The 21289-nt window shown below is 54.1% G+C and overlaps 1 protein-coding gene across 2 annotated transcripts in view; it reads right to left on the bottom strand.

Annotated features, from left to right (window-relative positions):
- Positions 1-21289, bottom strand: part of AIFM3 (AIF family member 3) — a 51501-nt gene that overhangs the window by 11107 nt on the left and 19105 nt on the right. For both annotated transcript variants that reach the window (XM_074606802.1, XM_074606803.1), the window contains exons 3-14: positions 20538-20751; positions 15343-15452; positions 13219-13328; positions 11809-11853; positions 10441-10537; positions 8199-8311; positions 5640-5726; positions 4994-5085; positions 2452-2582; positions 1276-1391; positions 856-927; positions 478-541 (exon numbers count right to left, since the gene is read on the bottom strand). In XM_074606802.1, coding sequence (XP_074462903.1) covers positions 478-541; positions 856-927; positions 1276-1391; positions 2452-2582; positions 4994-5085; positions 5640-5726; positions 8199-8311; positions 10441-10537; positions 11809-11853; positions 13219-13328; positions 15343-15452; positions 20538-20751 — 1251 coding nt within the window. The remainder of the gene's footprint in view (positions 1-477; positions 542-855; positions 928-1275; positions 1392-2451; positions 2583-4993; positions 5086-5639; positions 5727-8198; positions 8312-10440; positions 10538-11808; positions 11854-13218; positions 13329-15342; positions 15453-20537; positions 20752-21289) is intronic.

Raw genomic sequence — 21289 nt, 5'->3', positions numbered from 1 at the left:
ACTAATTCTGTGATTCTTCCAGTCCACAACATTTTGAAAAGTTGCAGAGTGAGAAAGGGATTTCCCCCCCCCCGACCCCCCACCGAAGTGTAAAGGATGCACCCTCTTCTATGGCCGTGGCAGCAATAAAAAAAAAAATAAAAAAAAAATCCATTTGAGGAGGCTTTAAAAAAACAACTTCAGAGGATGAAACTGGTTTGAATGGTGGGGTTTTTTTCTAGAAAAAAAAGAAACCATTACTATTTTCTAAATACGTTTTCAGTTGCGTTCTGAGGCGGAGGCTCTAGAAAGGCCTTTTTCAGCTTTGCTGCGCAGGCGGCTGCGTGGCAGCCCAGCGGGGCTGGCACACCACCCCCAGCACCCCCAGCACCCCGGCCCCAGGGACCCATCGCTGCCACGTCCCCTTCCAGCTCCTCCTCTGCCGAGCAAAGCCCCCGCCAGCCCGCCGGGCTCCGCGCCCGCGGCGACAGCCCTTACCGACACCAACCACGCACACGTCGGCGCGCAGGACCTTCCCGCTCTTCAGCACGACCTCCTTCAGCTTCACGAGACCCAGCGGGGCACCGCAGTTATTTTAGGGACAAAAAGAGACAAAAAAACCCGCAGCAGCAGTAAGCCAAGCTGGCAGCTGGCTTCATTTCTGACGCGCGAGTTGACCGGAATTCCCTATAACGGCAGCAGGAAGAGGGTGGGAGCAATGAAACCACCCCATGGCTGGAGTACGTTCGCTCCTGGGGGCTAAATGCAGGAATATGAATTTCAGGGGCTAGAAAAGAGTAGAGGGCAAAACCCCAGCAGTGAAGGGAATGGGAACACTGCGGCGCTGCCCCCGGGGAGCCCCTGCCCGCCCCGTACCTTGCCCTCCTGCTCCCGCAGCTCCGACACCTCTGTCTGCATGTAGAACTTCACCCTGTTGCTCTCGAACATCTGGAAGGGGGACACGGGGCAGAGCAGGGGACATCAGGACCCCGAACCACCCCTGCTCCCAGTGTCCCTGTGCCCCCTGCCCTGCCCTGCCCACCCTCCCGCTCATCTCCACCCACATTTCAAAGGGGGTCGGCACCACCTCCGTCCCCAACATGTGTCCAGAAGAAGGTGCTCTACAGCGCCTGGACCATGAGAGGGAAGGCGCAGCCCGTTCTTTCTTTCTAGTGACTGCGACCACCACAGATTAATCAATAAATGTCAAATAACAAATTAATTAGTGCAGTAAGTAAAACAAGCAGAACTCTCTTTGTCACCAAAACCACCCCCGGGATGGGAAAGCGAGGTCACCTTCATGACAGCGCGGCCAACCCTCTCCCCAAAGAACTTCTTGAAGGGGACTTCCTCCAGCTCCACCAGGGACACCGAGTGGGCCCTCTCCGCGAGGTAGGCGGCCACCTCCATCCCTGGGGAACAGAAGCAGGTCTGAGCAGCCACGGGAACCCCCTCGGTGCTGGCCGCAGCAGAGGAGCAGCCTTCCCCGCTCCTGGATGGGGAGGTCGGAGCTGCTCCGCTGGCAGATCTGGGGTGCCACCAGAGCTGGCGGCCACAAGAGGCCACACCATTTCAGTTGAGATTTCTGATTTATGGCAATTGTTCTTAGATGCGGGTTTCAAAGACCAAAGGGAGGAACCGGCCATGATGAAGGCCCAAAGTGCCCCGGGAAGCCGTAGCACTTGAAGCGATGGTCATCAGATGAGGGAAACCTTCGGCGGGCTGAAAAAAGCCCTTGAGACCAGCCGCTTTCTCCGATCACAACGGGATGATTTTGGTGCTGGCAATTGCATGGGAACCTTCACCAAGACATTTTCTATCTATGGGGTTTTTTTTGGGAACAGATCTTTTCGATGACCTGCAGTTTGCAATTGGGCCCCCACAGCACGTGCTTTTCTGTAGATGGGATTGATTAAACCATTAAAACAGGAGTCCTTTTTTAAAAATAAGAGAAACAATTAAAAAACATTTTATAATAAATTCCCTGACTAATAACCATTTGTGCTTAAGGCTTGCAGGACCCACCGTGATTTTGTTAGAACCACATCAAGCAAAAACAAAGCAACTATAAGATTCTTCCCGTGTATTTCAAACATTCGCCACCCTGCTAAAAAAGGAAAAGAGAAATAAACCCACAGGCTTTCACCTATGAACAAGACCCTCCCAACTGAAGCCAAATCTAGACGTGCCGGGTTTGAAACCACCCGAGCACCAGTACTGGACTTGCCATATGCTTTTCAGATTGGGGCAGCAATATCCCTGTCCATGCAAGCTGAACGGCCCAGCTCGTCAGTAATATCAATTTCTTCACCAAGGAGATGTCCCTACCACCCACCTGAAGCTGGAGGTTGGACCACCACAAGGTCTGGTCTGGGGGAAAGAGGGGTTTACCCTGTGTGACAAGTGACAAACCGGGCGAGGGACTGGGACCATCTGCAGGAAGCCGTGGACAGCCGCAAAGCGAGCGCTCACCCAGGAAGGATGCTCCCACGATAACCACATTCTTGCTCGTGGCCAGCTTCACGACACGGTTGGCATCTTCGGGTGTGCGGATGTTGAAAACGTTTTCCACCTCCTTGCCCTTGCAGCTGAGAGCTTTGGGCCTGAAAAACAGACATTGAGGGTGATACAGGTGCTTTTCTTAGAATCATAGAATCTTCATGGTTGGAAAGGACCTTTGAGATCATCGAGTCCAACCATACACACACACAAAAAACCCCCCACAACCTCTGCCACTAGAGCATGCCCTGAAGTACCAAATCTAAATGTTTCTCAAACACCTCTAGGGATGGCGACTCAACCCCCTCCCTGGGCAGGCTGTTCCAGTGCCTGACCACTCTTTCAGTAAAGGAATTCTTCCTAATATCTACTCTAAACCTCCCCTGCCGCAGCTTCAGAGCATTTCCTCTGGTCCTGTCATTATTCACCTGAGAGAAGAGGCCAACCCCCACCTCTCTGCACCCTCCTTTCAGGGAGTTGTAGAGGGCAATGAGGTCTCCCCTCAGCCTCCTCTTCTCCAAGCTGAACATGCCCAGCTCCCTCAGCCTCTCCTCATATGACCTGGTCTCCAGACCCCTCACCAGCCTGGTAGCTCTCCTCTGGACACGTTCATCTTGACCCCACGGTGGCAACCGGGACTGCAAACCCCCTTTCCAGGGCTCCAGCAGCATCTCAGTCTTGCCTTTTTTCACATTTCTCCGGGATGGAGACATAACACAGAAAAATCCAAATGCCGGTGGACAACGGCCAGAGCACGACCGCGAAGGCCGGTGCAGCTGGTGCTGCTCGGTGGCCGCAGCTGACCCCATCCGTGCCCCAGTGGTACCCGCAGGGCTGGGGTGAGCTCCCTCCCGGGGCGATGCAGCACAGCGCAGGATGGGTACTGCTCTACAAGCTTGAGCTCAACTCCTGGCACGCTGTTAAAATTTTCAGAAGCTTAATGGGACACGGAAAACTCACTCTGTCCTCCAGCAGACGCTTTGGAGACAGGTATTGAAAGTTTCATAAGCCTCTGCGGAGGCAAGTTCCACTACCCGTTCCTCTGGGCACGCTGCTGACGCTGTAGCAGTTCAATCGTGTCCTCCCCATGCACTTACTAGAGCCCGTCTATTTTTAAATGTCTGGCCCCTGCCTACCCGACTCTCCTCTGGAAATGGGACAGGCGACCGTAAATAATTTAGGTCCCTCAAAAACATTTACCCGTTGTACCTGGAGCTTGTGCATAAGGATTTCGAAATTATTGCCAAAGGCTTAATCCTCTTTTGAGCCTAATTAGGTGGCCGGTGCAGCCGGGGTTTTGGCTGGGGCACTGCGCGAACACTCAGTGGGGCCTTCGCTGTCACCGGTGGCACACAGGGCTGCAGCGGGACTCCCTGCTCCGGCTGTTCCGCAGCATCCCTTCCCTGGGCAATGAATTTTCCAGGGGCTGCATTTCTCCTCCTTCGTTTTGCGCCTTAGGAGCAGGAGGAGAGGGAGCCAGGATGCCGCATTTTCACCCTGAAGTGCCATTTTTGACAACTCCCCTATTGAAAACAAACCGACCCGCTACTTCCAGGGCGCTAGGGATGGGGCCGGTCTCAGGCGATGCTCTGCACCCCATCCGCAGCCTTGCAGAGCAGGACAGGGACACGACTCCTGCCTTTCCCCGCAGCCCCACCGGGTTTCAGTCCGGAAAACTCCCCTCCTAGGGGCAAGGCTCACAAAGGGCTCTGTTAGGCAGAAGCGACGCCTCGCTACGGCTGGGAAAGAGAAGCATTAAGCTTTCCTTGTCGAGAAAGATCTTAAAGGTTGGCAGGAAACGAAAGACGGAAATTGAGATGGATGAATTACCTGATTGTCAGGGTCGAGGGTTACTGAGGGGCGAAAAGAAGAGCAACGTGGCAAAAATGACCACCAAAAAAAATAATATCAGGATACTTCCATTTTAGAGGCTTTTATTAAAGAAAATATGTTCAAGGTCACGGGCATTAACTTCAATATTCTAAGATGATGAATTCAGTGGGAATTGCCTGAGTCTCTCCCATACATTCTCAAGCCGGCCCCCAAGGAACAGCACGGCATGCGGCTGACAAATTCCTCCACCTTTTCAAACCCCAGTTTTCTATCAGTTTCTTTAACATCAGCCGACCCAGGCACCCTGACTGCTTCAGGGGGGTACTTTGTGTTAACACCCTTTTGACCTTGACGCTGGCCGTCAAACGCCCCTATTAGCAAATCCTGCAGCCGCCCCGCCACGTCTGCTGGTCACCGGCTTTTTGGGCGACTCTTGGGTGACACAGAGGCTTTTCAGCTATGGCCGAGCCGTCATACCCAGCACAGCTTGACAGCGATAGAAATGTAGATATATATGATATAGATATATACAGACATGCCCAATAGGTGTTTCTCGCCTTTTCTGCAAACAAATTCAGTGTCCGAATCCAGCCACCACAGCTGACCTCTTATCCCCAGCCACAAGCTCATTCTCAGGTACAACAGTTTCTCCTGAGCTTTAAAATGTTTGTTCGCAGCTTACGTGTTTCCAGTCGCTATCAGCAGCTTGTTGTATTCCATCTTAAATCCATCCTTGAACACGGCTGTCTTGTTCTTGATATCCACAGCGGCAACCTGAAATCATTCCTAAATAATGTTAAGAGACGAAATCCCAGACTTTCACTGGGCTCCCAGCCCAACCAACGTGTCTGTTAGGTTTCGGTCCCCTGTGTTCTTGTCCACAGCTTAGCCAACCCAGACCTTGACTATTCCTAGTTGCCCATTCACAAATCCTTGAAGATCTCCCAGTATAAATAAAATATTGGGGAGAAATGTTTAAACCATCACTGCCCGCACTGCTTGCAGGCTGATTGTCCTAATCAGAGGCCAGCTGGGTCACCAGGTGAGGATGCTCACAAATGGCAGATGTAAGAAATGATGGTCACCACGGAGTTTGCATGGGGTGTCCTTCCTGTCACAGGAGGAACGCATGAACTGCGGTTTTGAACAACCACAGGCAACCCGTGCTCCGGGGCCTAAAACAGGGGGGAGCTGGGGGAGACCCAACGCTTCTGCAATGGCATCCAGTGAGCCAAGAGCAGAGACAGCCACCACGTTGCCTAATCACAGACTTTGGGTACCAGCACTTGCAGGAGACAGCCTGCAGGTACACACAGGACCCTCCTTACGTGCATTTCAGTCAGGACTTCAATGTCGTAGGTGCGGAAGAACTCCTTGGGGCGCAGGGCAATCTGCTCTGGGTGGGAATCCATCGACTGCAAAACAAACAAAAAAAAAAAGGCATTTTTCTGTCAACCGCCGTGGGTTGAACAGGCGAGTGGAGAAATGCCTGTTACCAGACCAAGTCAGCGGTAGTCTGAAGTCAGTCCTTATGGCATGGGTTAAAAGAGTTGCTCTACCAGGGCTGGAATCAAAGCCTGGTCAAGTAAAAGTCATCACACGATGCTGGACTGGGCTCTGGTTCCTTCTCCGCCTGCTCGGCGCAGGGGTGGCACTGGCCGGCAAAGGCAGGACCAGAGCAAGTGCTTCTGAGGGTCTGCAACGCAGCTCTAACTGCAGATCCTCAGCACACACACAAGTTCACAGGAGGAAAAGAAAAGCCCCGTTATTTGGAAAACGACCGGTTGCCAGGGGAAACGGAAGCTAAAAGAGCGATAAGAACAATCAGTGCTAACGCCGCAAGGGCAACACTTTCAAAAGTACCCAAGTTATGCAGCGCGAGTTGCCTCAAAAGCTGAAGCAAGGGTATGTGGCCCACATCTGCTCGTCTTTAGCTGCAAGATAAAGGTTCCTGCTCTTCCCAGCCTTCCCTGGTCACTTGGGCGAGTCCTACATCATCTTTACATGCAGGGTTGAGCTCACATTTGAGCTCGCGTTCATCCGTCCTCCCAACTCCGTGGACGCAAGCTCAGACATAGGCTGAGGACAAGCTGAGCCCCAGGTGACCTGTGCGCAGGCTGCTCCACGCTCCAGCGTGCACCTCCCTGCCTGCAGCACCGTGGGGACAGGCATGGCCATGTAGGTGCCACGGTCAAGCCCTGCAACATCACACGGAGCCGAGCAGCAGCATCATCTACCCGTGCCACACAGGCATGACATTTGGGCTCCACCCAGGAGGGACAGGGGATGCAGGAATCAAGGGCTTCACCATCTGCCCCCAGGGATGGCTCTGCAAGGTCTTTCTCCCCGGAGGTGGCTCAGCTGGGGGCTGGGATGAGCCCTGCAGGACACTCCCGTACCGCTGTGCTCAGAAGAGACCCGGATCTTATGACTTGAGGCAGGTGCAGGGTGACACAGGTTTTACCGCAAATTCTTTAAACACCCAACGTTTACAGAGAGGAACGTCTGACTCCACGGCTCGGGAGTGGTGGCCCCCACACCGGTGTGCGGGAGGGTGGCGCACAACCACCACGGGTTTTGCTGCTGCTCAGTGCTCCGGAGACGGTAACGGGGACGTTGCAGCACACCAGGGAGCAGGTCGTGGTCCAAAGGGGACGAAGAAGAACAGGCTGGCGGGACCCCAGGGCAGACCGATAACGCGTTCAGCAAGGCAGGGGAAGGGCGAGGCTGCAGTTTCAGGAGGCAAGAAGTCGGCTCCTTACAGCTTTACGTGCTCCTCCTCTAATGACTCTTTCCAGGGTCAGTCCCACTCACAACAGGATTAAGAAAAATCCCCTTTTTTTTCTAGCCTGTTCCCAAAAATTCTGCCTCTCTTCCAGGGGCTTTGTGCACCTTCCAAAAGCAACTGCAGCCAGAGGTGGGAAGTTTAACAAACCACGCATAACATCTCTGGCATGTGAGATGTTATTACTATTTAAGAGAGAGTGGGAAAAGCAGTCCAAGACTCACACGGCGGGGATAAGTGTTTCGGAGAGCTGCCTGGCTGGGACAGGGACCGCGAGCTTCCCCGAGCTCCCCAGCACAACCTCAGCGACTCTTCGATGCAGGGTTCAGCCGGCTGCTCCTCACCCCAAGTAGGTCTTGTCCAAGCACAGAAATGGCTTGAACGCTATCAAAAAAGCCACGCGCCTATTTGTCTTCCTTTGGAAATCACTTTGCCTTGGGGCTGGGAGCAGAGTTAGATGCTGTGATTGTAGAGTACCAGCCCCCACAGAGAAGCATCTCTGACATAAAGGAGAATACACACAGCGCCTGTTCCTGTGTTATCTCCAAGCTTCAAGATCAAATGCCACCTGATATCAAGTAAGGCTCAGGAATCAGTAATAAAAAACGTGATTAGAAGATCATCCCGTGTCTACAAATGGGAATGCAAAACGGGAGGTGTGCCAGAAAAAGTGATCTTTGCACTGCGATCAAGTTACCAAGTTGTGATGACGACCGATGATCACAATAATTATGGCACGGAGCATCGCTGGGCGGTAAGAACCACGCGCCGACAAAAAACCTGGCAGACAGCATGATTTTTTCACGTGCCCCATTTCATTGCCCTAAAGATTTTGATCCGGATACGTAATAAGAAGATCCATCCAGGTACAAGCTGGGCAAGACAGCTATTGCTGAACGCCCTTGTTTCCGTGCTGGAGTACTCTTAGTGCAGAGTCGGAACAACTCCCCTTTCACGTTTCCTATTTCAGTCGACGACAGAAAAGAAAATTCAAAGGGAAAGAGACAGGACGAATAAGAATGCAATGAAGAACGGCGGGGAAAGATCCTAGGGCAAATTTTCAAACTGGGGGGGGATGTGACATACCCAGAGCGATACAAACCTTACTGAGCTTGGGTCTGTCGTAGGGCAAGTGTCTGTCCATCGTGCACATCACAATCCTGTCTGAGAAACCCTCCTGGCGCAAGGTCTCCGCACAGACCAGTCCAGCAGCCCCTGAGGGAGAAGGAAGACCGGTGGCAGCCGTGAGTATGGGGCATTTGAAGGTCTGAACCCTTTGCTCCTAAACCCCACCGGGGATGACTCCAAAATCGCCATCTCCACTAGCCCTGGTCTGACTTCGTGGCCCTTCCCAAGTCAAACAGCTTCCAGGCGAAGCCGGTCCGGGTGGATGCATCAGGCGGGAGGGACCCTCCGTCTGTGGAGCATGACCGTAATCCTCCGCGGGACTTGTCCGTCCCTAAACTCGCACAAACCCACAAAGAGCACGCCAAAGGAGTGCTGCCAGTGTCCCCACACCTCTCACAAGCTCAGGGGCATGGGTGGCCGCTCAGACCCTTGTCCTCCCCTTGTCAGGGAAGGGCCTGGGCACTCAGCTCCTGGTGAATCTACAGCCACACACGGAGGGCAGGGAGTCCTCCCTCCTTCGCGGCCGAAGCGTTGGTGGCGTGTAGAGGATTTTGCGTGCAATTTTTTGAGGGTTTTTTTTTTTGTTTGCTTGTTTTTAAACCTAGAAAAAAAGGCTATATCCAACAAAAAGCTGCCTTGGGATGTGCTGTCCCCCCGCAGCCAGGCAGCCTGGTGGGCATGTCCCTTCTTCTGTGGCCAAACTGGTGAGACTTGAGAGCTCAAGTGAGAAGTCCCAAGTCTCTTCACAACCAAGGAAGCCTCGCTCAATGATGAGTGTTGTAAGGGCCACAGTTTCTGTAATACCAATGAAAGAAGATGGACCTGGACAGTATCACGGTTTGTTCCATCAACAAAATGCTCCTCTTGATGGAGGTGAGGGACAGTGGAAGAAGAGACAGGTGGGTGGACATCCCATGGACGCTGCCTGGAACATGCTGAGCCAGGACTGATGCTGCACTGATGCCAGGATGATCCTCACATGAGCAAGGGGCCACAGTCGCTTGCCCTCAGCTCTGTTGGGCATGGCTGGATCTTGGTCCTGGATGCAGGGCTGGATAGGTAGTCTCTTCCCAACACTTCTTCCTCACGACCCTAGCTTTGAAATCTCCTTTCCCACCCACCAAAACAGACCTTCGTCTTTAGAAGACCTGTAAATTTAGCTGGTTAAGCCTGAGAAAGTTCCTTCAGCAAAGGCTAACGTTGCCTGTGGAGTGCCCTGGCTGATGATTTTGATGACTGTCCAGCCCTGACACCAGGACAGCCCAACTGACCTCGGGGAGCAGCAGTGTCCCACCTCGGCTTTCAGCCAATGAAAAACAGGGGCACAAGGAAGGGAAAAATGTTACCCAGCAACAAGGGAAAAGCCAGCCAGGCTGGTTTTCCCCTCTGCTCAGGCCGTGAGCTGCAACTTATACAGCAGGAGCAGGAGATTGCAGCATGCTCCCCATCTCCACAGCTTGGATCTCGTGACCTGGGGGTTGTAATCAAGTAAGAGCAACCCATGTGCCAGGAGCAGCCATTCCCTCCCAGCCCCAGGTCCAACACTGGACAGCTTGTGTCCTCCTCCCACCCTCCATTTCACCACGACGTGGTCCAGCCTAGCATCCAGCCCATTCCAGAAACAGGCAGACTCGGTAGGTGGGGTTCACTCCATCAGGCTTTCTACAAAAATCGCATTACAGAAATGGAGCTGGGACAAGAGATAAGAAAAGATAGCTTGGCAGTTTTGCTGTTTTGTGCAGGGATTTGATATTTTCTGGGAAGACAGAGGAATTTGTCTTCAGAGAAGATCCTTGAGGTGAGAGCTTTGGAGCTGCAGGCAGCCGCAATGGGATGAGACAGAGACGTGCAGGCTCCAAGAGGAAAACCTGTATCCATTTCACAGGAACACCCGAGAGGACTTCACACTTATCAGTTGTGGAAATCAGGGGTTGCTGGTATATCCGGGGAGGGCATAGAGGGAAGAGGGTTCAGGACACCCACTACAAAGGACTGTGACAGGGAACTACAAAGCTCCACAGACCAGAGGCACAGGGCATCTTTGGACCATTAGTGTGTAGGACAAAGAGGCTCAGGAAGACCCTCTGGTCTGACCCGTTGCACAGGGAGGGACACAGGAGGGGTGGCAGAAGGTGCACGGTGCACAGACACCCTGCTCTCTGCACACCCGCCCGGGACGGGACACGCATGTGGTCCCAGCGCACGCCACCCGATACCTGCACCGATGATCAACACGTTGGTACTGCTCAGGTTATAGTTGCTCAAGGAGATGCACTTTGCCATCATCTTTGTCCTCCTCTGTGTCTGAAGAGCCTATGCCACCAACAAGAAGAAGAAAAGTCTTTTCTCAGCTTTAACCCGGGTATCCAGGCAGGAAAGGGGACAATTATTGTCATAAAACAGCTTGGATAGAAAGGGAGCAACGGCACCCTCTTAGCCAATGAGGACTCCAAACCCATGCTCATCCAAATACCTTTCCACCATTCAGTGCACTACACCCTTACAAGGTACAAAAGAAAAATAAAACCATTGTCTTCTGCGAGTTCATCCAGGTACACAGTTGGGGGAAAAAAAAAATAGAAAAAGCAGCCCAGGTGTGTCATTGTGCAATTCTGCAACCAACAGGTGAGATGGAAATGCAGAAGTTCTATCAGGAACTTTATCCTGCACCTGAGTGGAGCTTGTGTACCTCTGATATCCAAAGAAGCTGATGGACTTGCCCAACCTAACAGAGCACACCCGAGGACACTGTGGCCCTGCTGCACAGACCCCTTGTTGCCAGCCAGTGGAGGCCAAAACACGTTTCTGGTAGAGGGTATGGGCTCAGCCTTCCTCGTCACATCCCCCCTGAACCAGCTGGAGTAGAAGTGCTGCCATTCAGGTGGCCTCCCTGGATCCAACCTAAGTGCTGTAAGGGTCCGGCTGGTTTTGGGCGACGGGATTCACGGGTGCCTATGTGCAAACGTGCATCAGAAGGTGGCTTTTCATGGAAAGAAAGATGGCAGTGGCCTGAACAGGCTTCATTCTGCATCCTGTCTGGGGGGACAAGAGCCCTCCCTTCCCACACACCAGGTTCCTCTCCAGCAAAAGAAGCTGATGTCTGGGCTCAAGAGGGAGCGCAGATGACTTCTGTCACCGCCGTGCCACATTCAGACCCAGCAGACAAGGCCAAAAAGCTAGCGGAAGAGGCCTGTTTCCATGGGCCAACTAAATTAAAAGTTTCTATGAGCTTAAGGAAACATAGGACAAGTTCAGGACAAACACCTAGTAAGACCTCCTGAATTCAGGTGTCTGGCAGCTGCAGGGAGGCTGGGGGAGCACCGGCAGGACAGGAGGGGGACACAACACCTCTGCCTTGCTCCACTCCTGCCTCCATATGAACTTCAGGCTGTTGCTTGAGACAGGACCGGGCCAGGTGGACCTTTCTTTGGTTTACCCCTGTTGGACGCTCACGCATCCTTCTGTTCAGGCACTGCTTCCCCTGCCGTAGAGCCCAAAGAAAAGCATTTCCCCCCCAGCCCCACACACACAGAGTGAAAAGCAAAAGCATGGGCCTTGATTTTGGGATGCCAGTGGCCCCTCACCTGCTTGCTTGCTCGGATGTACACCTTCTCCTTCTCAATCTTCACCTGAGGGTGACAAAACAGCAGCGGTTTGCAGGACAGCGAGTGCCTCCGGCATGAAGAGGGCGATTACTCCCTCTGTGCAACAACTAACGAACAGAGCAGCGATGTCACCATGTCTCCTGAGGGAGTGGCTCGGGCCATGGCAGGGTTCATCCCAGCTCAAGGCTGTGGGATGTCTCCTGTCTCTTACCAACTATGTGCCGACGGTCAGTGTAAAATCTGGTCTCTGTCTCAGGCTTACGGCTGGTTTCTCAGTCCCACCCCACTCCTGCTCAAGGAACCTCCCGACTGTGCACCTCCACCCCCAGGTCCCCAAGAGGTGTCCGATGCCTGTGGATGGATGCAAGGGGAGCTGCAGGGAGGAAGGAGAGCTGGGTGAGGTGCTGCTCTCCACTGGCCATCCCAGCATGCGCTTGGAAAATGTTTGCTCCATGCCTTCAAAGACCATGCTTATCCCAATGCAAATAGTTATTTTGCAGATGACACCAAGCCAAGTGGTGCAGTTGATACTCTAGAGGGAAGGGATGCCATCCAGAGGGGCCCGGACAAGCTCAAGAACTGGGAGCATGTGAATCTCATGAAGTTCAACCCAGCCAAGTGCAGGGTCCTGCACCTGGGCTGGGGCAACCCCTGGTATCAATACAGGCTGGGGATGGATGGATTGAGAGCAGCACTGAGGAGAAAGGCTTGGGGGTGCTGGTGGATGACACGCACCGGCAATGTGTACTCACAGCCCAGAAAGCCACCCGCACCCTGGGCGGCATCCCCAGCCGGCCAAGGGAGAGGATTCTGCCCCTCTACTCTGCTCTGGTGAGACCCCAACCTGAAGTCCAGCTCTGGGGCTCCCAGCAGCGGCAGGACGTGGATCTGCTGGAGCGAGTCCAGAGGAGGCCACAAAAAAGATCAGAGGGCTGGAGCCCCTCTGCTGTGAGGACAGGCTGAGCGAGCTGGGGGGGTTCAGCCTGGAGAAGAGAAGGCTCCGGGGAGACCTTCCAGCCTCTTCCAGTCTCTAAAGGGGGCCTACAGGAAAGATGGAGACAGCCCTTTTAGCAAGGCCTGTTGTGATAGGACAAGGGGTAATTGTTTTAAACCAAAAGAGGGTAAATTTAGACTGGGCATAAGGAAGAAATTTTTCACTCTGAGGGTGGCGAGACACTGGCCCAGGGTGCCTAGAGAAGCTGTGGATGCTCCATCCCTGGAAACGTTCAAGGTCAGGTTGGACGGGGCTTTGAGCAATGTGATCTGGAGAAAGATGTCCCTGCTTACTGCAGGAGGGTTTGGACTAGGTGCTCTTCAAGGGCGCCTTCCAACCCAAACCATGCGGTGATTCTGTGATTTCCTCTGCTGCTGCAAGAACGAAGGTCTTACCTGGAACCGGGGTAAACTGTCCAAACCAGGAAAGTCCTCTATGTCTCCTGTGCTGATGTTGAAGCAAGCTCCGTGCCAGGGACAGCGGACTCTTCCTTTGGACAAAACCCCTGCAGGAAAACATGGCAGAGCAGAGTTGGTGCTGCCCTGCAGCTCCCTCCCGTCCCTGCCTGCAGCCCGCCCAGACCCAGCTGCCGTGACCTGGCCAGGGCAGGGATGGCAGAGGCCAGGTCTCCCTCCTGCTGTCCCGGTGATGGTGGACTCCTCAGCTTCTTCACAATGTGAATGCCGCTGCTGAGCGAAGATGACCTCCTGAAGGCTGAAGATTGTTGCCCAGGACCTGTGCTGCTCCACGCAGAGCAGCTTCAATGTTCAGACTCTGTGAGCCGTGACACTCCTTTACCCAGAGGCGTCACCTCTCCTACAGAACATGTGGCAGCTGTTGTGGACCTGGATGGTCAATAACATCTTGGCTACTTGATGCGGAGTTCTCTTAACTTGCGCGTGGGACCAGACCAGCCATTTGGGACAGATGGTGAACACAGTTCCCAACTGGGATCCGCTGCGAGGGATCCCATCTAAAATGCCATCGCCAACAGTGCCCTTCCAGCGCCTCTGAGCACAGCTCCAAAGCTGTCTGCTCTGCCGGGGACATAATCTCGTGCCCCAGCAGGGCCTGGGGCTGCAGTCCCCGGCGTCTTGCTGTCACCTCCGCGTGCCCCCGTAGCCCCCGGTGCAAGCAGTGCCTCCAGCAGAGCGTCACTGATTTAGAGCAGGCGTGTTCCAGAGTGGATCCTGACGCAGCAAGGAGCCTGCACACCGCCAGGAAAGCACGGGGCAGGCCTAAAGCCACAAGTTCATCCCTCCCAAGTGTTTGCTCGGAGGCTGCTACCTTGGACTTTGGTTTTTCCTGCTTGGAAGAGCCAGCTCACCGTACCAGGGCAGTGCGAATGCCTGCCGTTTGGCCATGCCGGACTGGCGCTGAGCTTGCGCCGTCGCTTGCCGAGGCACAGCAGTGGCACATCTCGGCACCCACCACGCCCGGGGAGGCAGGGGCAGCCCCCGCACTTACTCCTGCAGCAAATCCTCTATTCCCAGCAAGTCCCCCGTGCAAGCGGCCGCTCCACGGGATGCGCCCGCAGGTCTCCGAAAGGCAGGTGCGCTCCCACCTCCGTCGGCCACCGGAGCAGCGCGGGGCTCTTCTGCCCCGCTCAGTGGGCTGCCAGCCCCAGGCGAGGGGCTGAGAGCAAGGCTGCCCGCGCCCAGCAGAACCCAGAGGGCACTCAGCAGGATGCTCTGTGTCTTCCCCAGGATCCCACCTCCGGCAAAGTGCCCCCCTGCCCCCAGTTTGGGTGACACTTCTCCAGCACGCAGCCAGGCCAATGCTGCCCGCTGCCATTACTCAGACTCCGGGTAGGGACCCGCCTGAAGCCCGTGCCGAGAAAATGCCAGGACACATCTTTTTTCAGTGCCAAGATGGGAAACCACTGTACCTCATCCCACTTCAATCAATAACACCAGCAACTTAATTTTGTTTTGCTACTGAAAGGTCCCCATCAGCCCAAGGAGCTTCTGCCTGCCCTCGCAAACAGGATTTTGATTTACAGGGAGCTCTGGTTTTGTGGGTTTTTTTAAGACTGAGTGGCCCGAAAAATCATAGGGTGATTTTATTTTTCCCTTTAAGACACTTTAACTCCTCAGTGGCTGGGAACCCGTAAACAGAACAGTATGAAACCGGGCTTTGCATGGGGACAGTGAGCTGCAGCTGTTTCTTACCATCAAAGAGAGGTTCAGCTCCAGCTGAGGAATGAAGCAGAAGGCGAATTACCGGTGCCCGTGCTGTTTTGTTCTTCAGAGTCACCCAAAGCAGCCCCAGCCCTGTGACCAGCAGGGGCAAGGTGGGGTCACCAGCAAACCAGAGCTGTGGCGAAGTGCTCCCAGGAGGTTTGTGCACCCCCAGCTTTCTGCCCATGCCTTCCCCCAGGGAGAAGACGCCAAGATGGTGCTGAGTGTGTGGCACGGCACTGCCCCGTGCCCAGCAGCACAGCCAGGTGAACACTGGGACATCTTTTGCCAACACTTTGATGCCCTTGGTTAGTCTCCTAGGATGTGACACAGACTGACCTTTCACCAGTGGAGCCCCATAATGGGGACACTTGTGTCCCACGGCGTGGAACTCGCCGCTCTCCTTGATGAGCAGAGCCTTCCCACAGCCCAGGTCCACTTCCCGCATCCTGGGGAGGAGGAGCACGGAAAACACATGGCAGAGCATCCGCCTGGCAGGGCACACCACCCCTTCACCCCGTACCCCAGCCCTGGTCCCCCCAGGGCTTCTCGCCTCCTTCTACTCGCTCACCACCAGCTCCAGGTGACTTACAGAAGTGGGTCACTCCTGTCACCAAGATGGCTTTGGAGGCGGCTCTGCTGCTCCCAGCCTGGGGCACATCCAAGCTGGGCCATCAAGTGGCAGCTTCTTCATCCATCACTGTGCCAAGAGGTGACCCAAAGCACCTCCCCAGCTGCTTGGGAAGCGGATGGTGGTCTTCACCCAAGTCCAGGGGATCAGAATAAAGCTTTTCAGCTTGCAGTGGCAGCAAGAAACCAAACTGGTTCTACTGTGACACCACCTCCCTTCCTGGCCCCAGCAGCTCAGCAGGTCCCTGCCAGGCTTGTGTTCCCTCACTCGAAGCAAACACAACATTTCTGAGACTTGAATACCAGGAGGGGTGACCCTGACCCTTTGCATACTCCGGCCTTGGGGTCTGCCTCCCTGCGCCGCAGGGGGTTGTGTTCTGGTCCTGGCCACGTCCCAGGGTCAGCAACGCGGGTCACCTTTTCCCGATAAAACCCGCAGGACAGCAGACACCTAAGGTGTGATCTCCTTGCTGTTTCCCTCGGCTGTTTTCGCAGAGCAGAGCTCACACCGCGATCTGCCCGCCTGCTCGGGGCTGCTGGCCCCAGCTCTGCACCGCCGAGGAGCTTTGCCTCCCTGGTGCGGCTGGCACTCGGCCCGGCGTTGGCACAGGAGCCGGCTCAACCCTACAGCCGTTCCCCAGGGAGACTCAGGTACTATTTGAAAGACCACAGTTGCTGGTGTGGTACCCTGGACAAAAGCGCCGTTAGCACGGCAGGAATCCTTTACACACAAAGCTTTGCCATTTTTAGGCTCTCTGGGTCGTACCGCCCCGGCTGCAGCCACTGGTCCTTCACCAGCCAAGCCAGGCTGAGGCTCCAGCCACCCCTGCCCTGGCCAAAAGCATCTCTTTGCCGATCATGCACCTTGTCTGCAAAGACAGAAAGAGCTATTGAGCATCCCCATCTGCTGGATGAGTGATTCATGATGCCGTTAGTGCTGGAAAGGCAGCATTTTAGAAAATCCTTTCTAACTCCCTTGCCTTGACGGGGGGCTGACCTGCAGCCCCCGGCTCAGCAGGGCCATGCTGAGCGATGCCCACCTCTGCACCGGCTGCGGTGCGGGTGCCGTGCCCCTGAATAGTGGGTGCCTTCGCCCACAGCAGCCGGTCTCCCCGGGACTGGCGTGCCTCCTCCCCAGTGGCCACCGGCACCCAGCCGGCCGTGCCACGTCGCTCGGCATGCTCAACCGGCCGGGCACGGGTTTTGCAATGCAGCTGCGACATGTGCTTTCCTTTGCAAGAGTTTCCAAGCCCTGCAGACCACATACAGAACTGGGTCGCATTCAGGCAGTTGCATCACGCTGGGCAGTTGCACTATCCGCTGAAATATGAGTCTTTCAACCGTTCCTCATTTCCAGGAGGCTGCCCTGCAGAGTCTGGAGACTGGGGTGCAGGAGGCTCCAGCACTGAGACTCCCCCATCTGCCCAGATCTTTGCCAAGGGGATTTCTGCGGCTTCCCAGCCATAGGGGCAGTGCCGGCTGGCCCAGCATCATTGAGTGAGACTGATCTTGCTCTGAACTGAGTAAATCTCTGCCCTCTCACTACGTCTCCACCAGATCCTCATCCCAACGTGTGCTGTCCTCACCTCCCTTTCTCTTCTCACCACTCAGGTGTACAATCCATGGCTCTGTGTGAGGCACTGAACTTCTTCCCAAAGCAATTGTCAGCAGCTGCTTCCCTACGGCAGAGCCTTCCAGCTAACCATGGAGGAAAGCGGAGAGAGGGGGAGCAAGCCCTTGTTTTGCAGGGAGCCGGGCACGGAGTGCAGAGCTGCTCTTCCCTGGAAACTTCCCCTCTGCCAGCCAGAAAGCCTGTCCCCGCACAACTTGATGTTTATCGGGAAATCCTGGTTGTTCCCATCGCACAAAGTGGACAGTCTCTACGGCAAGCCTGGCGCGTTGAATTTGGTGCACCGAATACACCACTGTGCCCACAGCAAACCCCATGTGATCAAGAAAGCTACTGGCCATGTGTGATCCCTGAATGCTGCTCATGCACAAGAGGTCCCAGGCTCTCAGAAGAATGGGACTCACTTTGCCTGCTCCTTCCTCTTTGGGCAACACCCCAACTCTATCCCGTCACTTGCACCCAGGCTACAAAGACACTTGTCCCGCTCTCTGCTTCACAGCCATGGAGATGAGACCAGGGGTCAGTCCACCAGCACCCCCGTAACACCTTCAAACCCACCTTGGACAAGTCTTCGTGCAGGCGCCTGCTCCATCTGCATCAACTGTCCCACTAGATTAACGACAAATGCTCAATTTCCTTGCCGCCTCAGGTGAAAACAGCAGCAGAGCTCGTCATGCCTGCCCTTGGCAACCGTTTTGTCCCAGTAAATTGGCAGCCCCACTCCTGAGCGATGCAGCTCTGCTCCCTCCCCATGTAGGACACTTGGAGGTTCTTCCATGGGTACGAGGGGAATAGAGCAGTACAAGTCTTACTGCATTCCTCAGCTGTGCAGTACTCCAGATAAAACCCTTGGTTAAATGACAACCCATAACTCTATGGGAAGATAAGATAAGATAAGATGAGTGAAAGAGTTTACAACTTACCCAAGGAACTGTGTGTTCTGAGAGAGTCAAAAACAAGACCTGGTGTCTTCAAGGCAGCACACAGCCACCTGTGAGGGTCCCCATCCCACACTCACTCCAGAGCGAGCGAGAGCATGATTTATGCTGCACTGCTCCCCACGGAGCTATTTACTCAGTTGGGAATTTGTCCTGTTGCCCAACTCCTCTCCCCACTTGGGAAGCACCGGCCAAAACTCAGCTTTGGTCTGCAAAGGACCTTTGCTCAGGAGCTGAGGGAGCATTGGGGAGGGTTTTCTGTCTTGCAGCTCATCGACCTCCCCCCGTTAGGCTGATGGGAGGCTGGCTGGGTCCAGCTGGGTACAGCAGCACCAGGGTTTATCCTCCAGTACCTTTTACTGGTTCTGCTGGGACCGTCTGGGTACCAGAAAGATAGAAAGGGTGGGCAGAAAGAGCACCCTGTCCTCGCAGAACCTACTAACACAACGTAGAGGTGCCCGAACCCTTACGCCAGTGCCCCGCACCGCTGATGTGCCCATGCATGGCCCTTCCCAGCAGACGCCTTGAGAGAAACATCCTGGAAAACCTCTCAGGGACTCCTTTGGTCTGGCCTGTTGCCTACGCGAGCCACAGGACCTTCTCACAGCACCTCTCTTTTGAGCTAGACTCAGGCTGCTAGAGAAAAAGTGCTTCTCAACTTAAAATGTCCAGTGACGGCAAGTCTGCTGCCGCGCTTGGGAGTGTGTTTCAGTAGCCGAACGCACACACAAATGAAGCGTGAGCCCAGTTTCCAGCTCGATGCAAGTTTCCAGCCCTGGCTTTAGCTGAGGAGCTCCCTGCTACAGCCGCCTGTGGCCAGGTTTGTTCCCACAGCCGGCACCCAGCTCCCTCCTCACCTTCCCCACGACCGGCGGAGAATCTTTTCACCTGCCGTACTGCGTGCTTTCCAGTCAATGCATCTATTGCAGCCCGAATTTTCCAACGTCCTTCTTGCACCGGGGCACTAAAGCAGAGCACACTTTTTTAGTAACGCCCCAAACATGAAGTCGGCAGAAGCTGCCTCCTAAACCCAACCTTGGTGTTTAGCCATTGGGCTACATCTTGACACTGGAACGGGACTCTCCCTATGCAACCAGGATTTCCCAGGGTAGTCTTCCCTTTTTGCTCCAGCTTCAAGGCAATCCCGGTCACCGCCTGTGCTCTGCCCCAGGTCCCCTCTTCCCCAGCCTTGTGCGGGGGGCGATGGGTGGCCCGTCACCTCCCAGAGCAGCCCTGCAGCCCCTGCACTTGCCTTCCAGTCCGGTGCCTCTCTATGGACTCCTCGCCCCCACCGTTCGCTGGAGAATGCCGTTTGCCTCCAGGTCCCCATGGCCCTCCAGCACTCCTCGAGCCGCCGCAGAGCTCGCAGTGCCAGCCACACCTCACCACGCGCAGGTTTAATCCGACAGCGCCCAACGCATCCCTCTGCAGAACAGTCTAATACATAAATTCCCATCACGATGGAAAAGAGCTTATTCTTGGATGAACTTACCTCACGAGAAGAATTTATAGCCCATGAAGCCCCTTAAGTTTAGCACAAAGTACATGGATTATTCTAGAATGCCATCACAAGCAATAGTTCAATTTAAAGCAACAAGCTGTCAGACCCCTGCTGTGTCCCACACACCTGATATCACTCTCTCACTGGAATAAAAACTCTTTCAAACTACGTTTTCTTTCCCAGAAGGACAGAGCCCGCTGAGACGTTGGCCATCAGACTAACAGAACACGATGCAGAAAAGGCACGTCTACCCCAGAAAAGGAACACCAGCCCGTACCGCACAGCGACCAGGACAGGCACTTTTTAGCCGTCAGAAAAATCTTAAATCAGGGCAGTGAAACTGTACACAGCCGAAGTGTGTCGCCATTAGCAAAAGATTTGGAAAACCGCACCCTGGGTGAGACAGCAAATCGAAAGAGATGAGTTCGGCCAGAGGAGCGAGGCCCTGCAGAAGCCACGGAGCTCGCGATCTGCCCCACCAGCTCCACCCATGCGCCACTCACGCTGCTTTGTATAAAACTACTAAGGCTATAAATTTATAAAAAAATTGCCAGGGTTGTCTAACGCAAGCTGAGCAGACCCTGCTGAGAAATTCTGCTCCAGAACGTCGCAGTTTTCTAAGACAAGCCCCAGGGCAAACCGCGCAGGGAACAGCAGACCTCCTGGTAAAAATCAGGTGTCACTTTTACGTGATGTAATTTTTTAAGGTGAAATAAAAAATATTATTTTACCAAGTTAAACTACCATTTCCAGAAACTCTAAAGAAGGCGGCAAGGGCTTTGGTTTGGGTTGTAAGGTCTCTCAAGTTTTACCTGCAAAAATCTGCGGCACTTACTGTCCGTTCTCCAGGTCCTTCACGTGGCACACGGATGCTTCCACCACATCCTTTGGGTTGTGGTAGGGGTTGCTGGCAATGGGGTGCTCCTCGAGGTGATAGTGCCGGGCAGTCCCATTGACTTTGTAGATCAGGGGGCTGGCTTTTCCGTTGGGCGACATCTCCTCCTTGCTTCTCTCCTTCTCGGGTATCACAACTTCAATTTTCACTTCAACTGCAGAAACAAAGAGAAATCTTCATTGAAACGAAGCTGGAGGTTTTGCTGCCGTTCTGCCTCTCCCTCCTTCCCTGGACTCCAAAAGGGGCTGACAGACATCACAACAGACATTTTTTGTTGGCTTGCTTGGGAAGATAAAACATTTAATACCAAACTCAGTTTGATTACCCAAGCCCACTATTCTACTGCTCTTTCCCGAGCGGGCACCTTTGCATGCATAAAAGACATATTCTTGCAAGCAGACATTAGTCATGGGTGCAAAACAACCTCTCAGTCCACAGTTTGAGTGGAAAACAGCTTCAGGCAGCCAAATGTGAGGCATGCCAAGATCTCTAGGGTTCAGACAGCCTTCAAAAAACCCTTTAATTTTTGTAGATAACGTTAACTGAGAGAGAAAGCCACCGCTGCGTGGTGTATAAAGCTGCTTCATTAGATGGAGACCAATTAATAAGGAACTACAAATATCCAAAATTATTTCTGCATGGGGTTTTCGGCGTAGAGGGAATCTTGAGCGCTACGTGAGAGAAGCACGGAT

Source organism: Larus michahellis, chromosome 13 (genome assembly GCF_964199755.1).
Source record: "Larus michahellis chromosome 13, bLarMic1.1, whole genome shotgun sequence".
Lineage (NCBI taxonomy): Eukaryota > Metazoa > Chordata > Aves > Charadriiformes > Laridae > Larus > Larus michahellis.
Note: the sequence above shows the minus strand (reverse complement) of the source record. Positions and strands in the feature narration are given on the sequence as shown.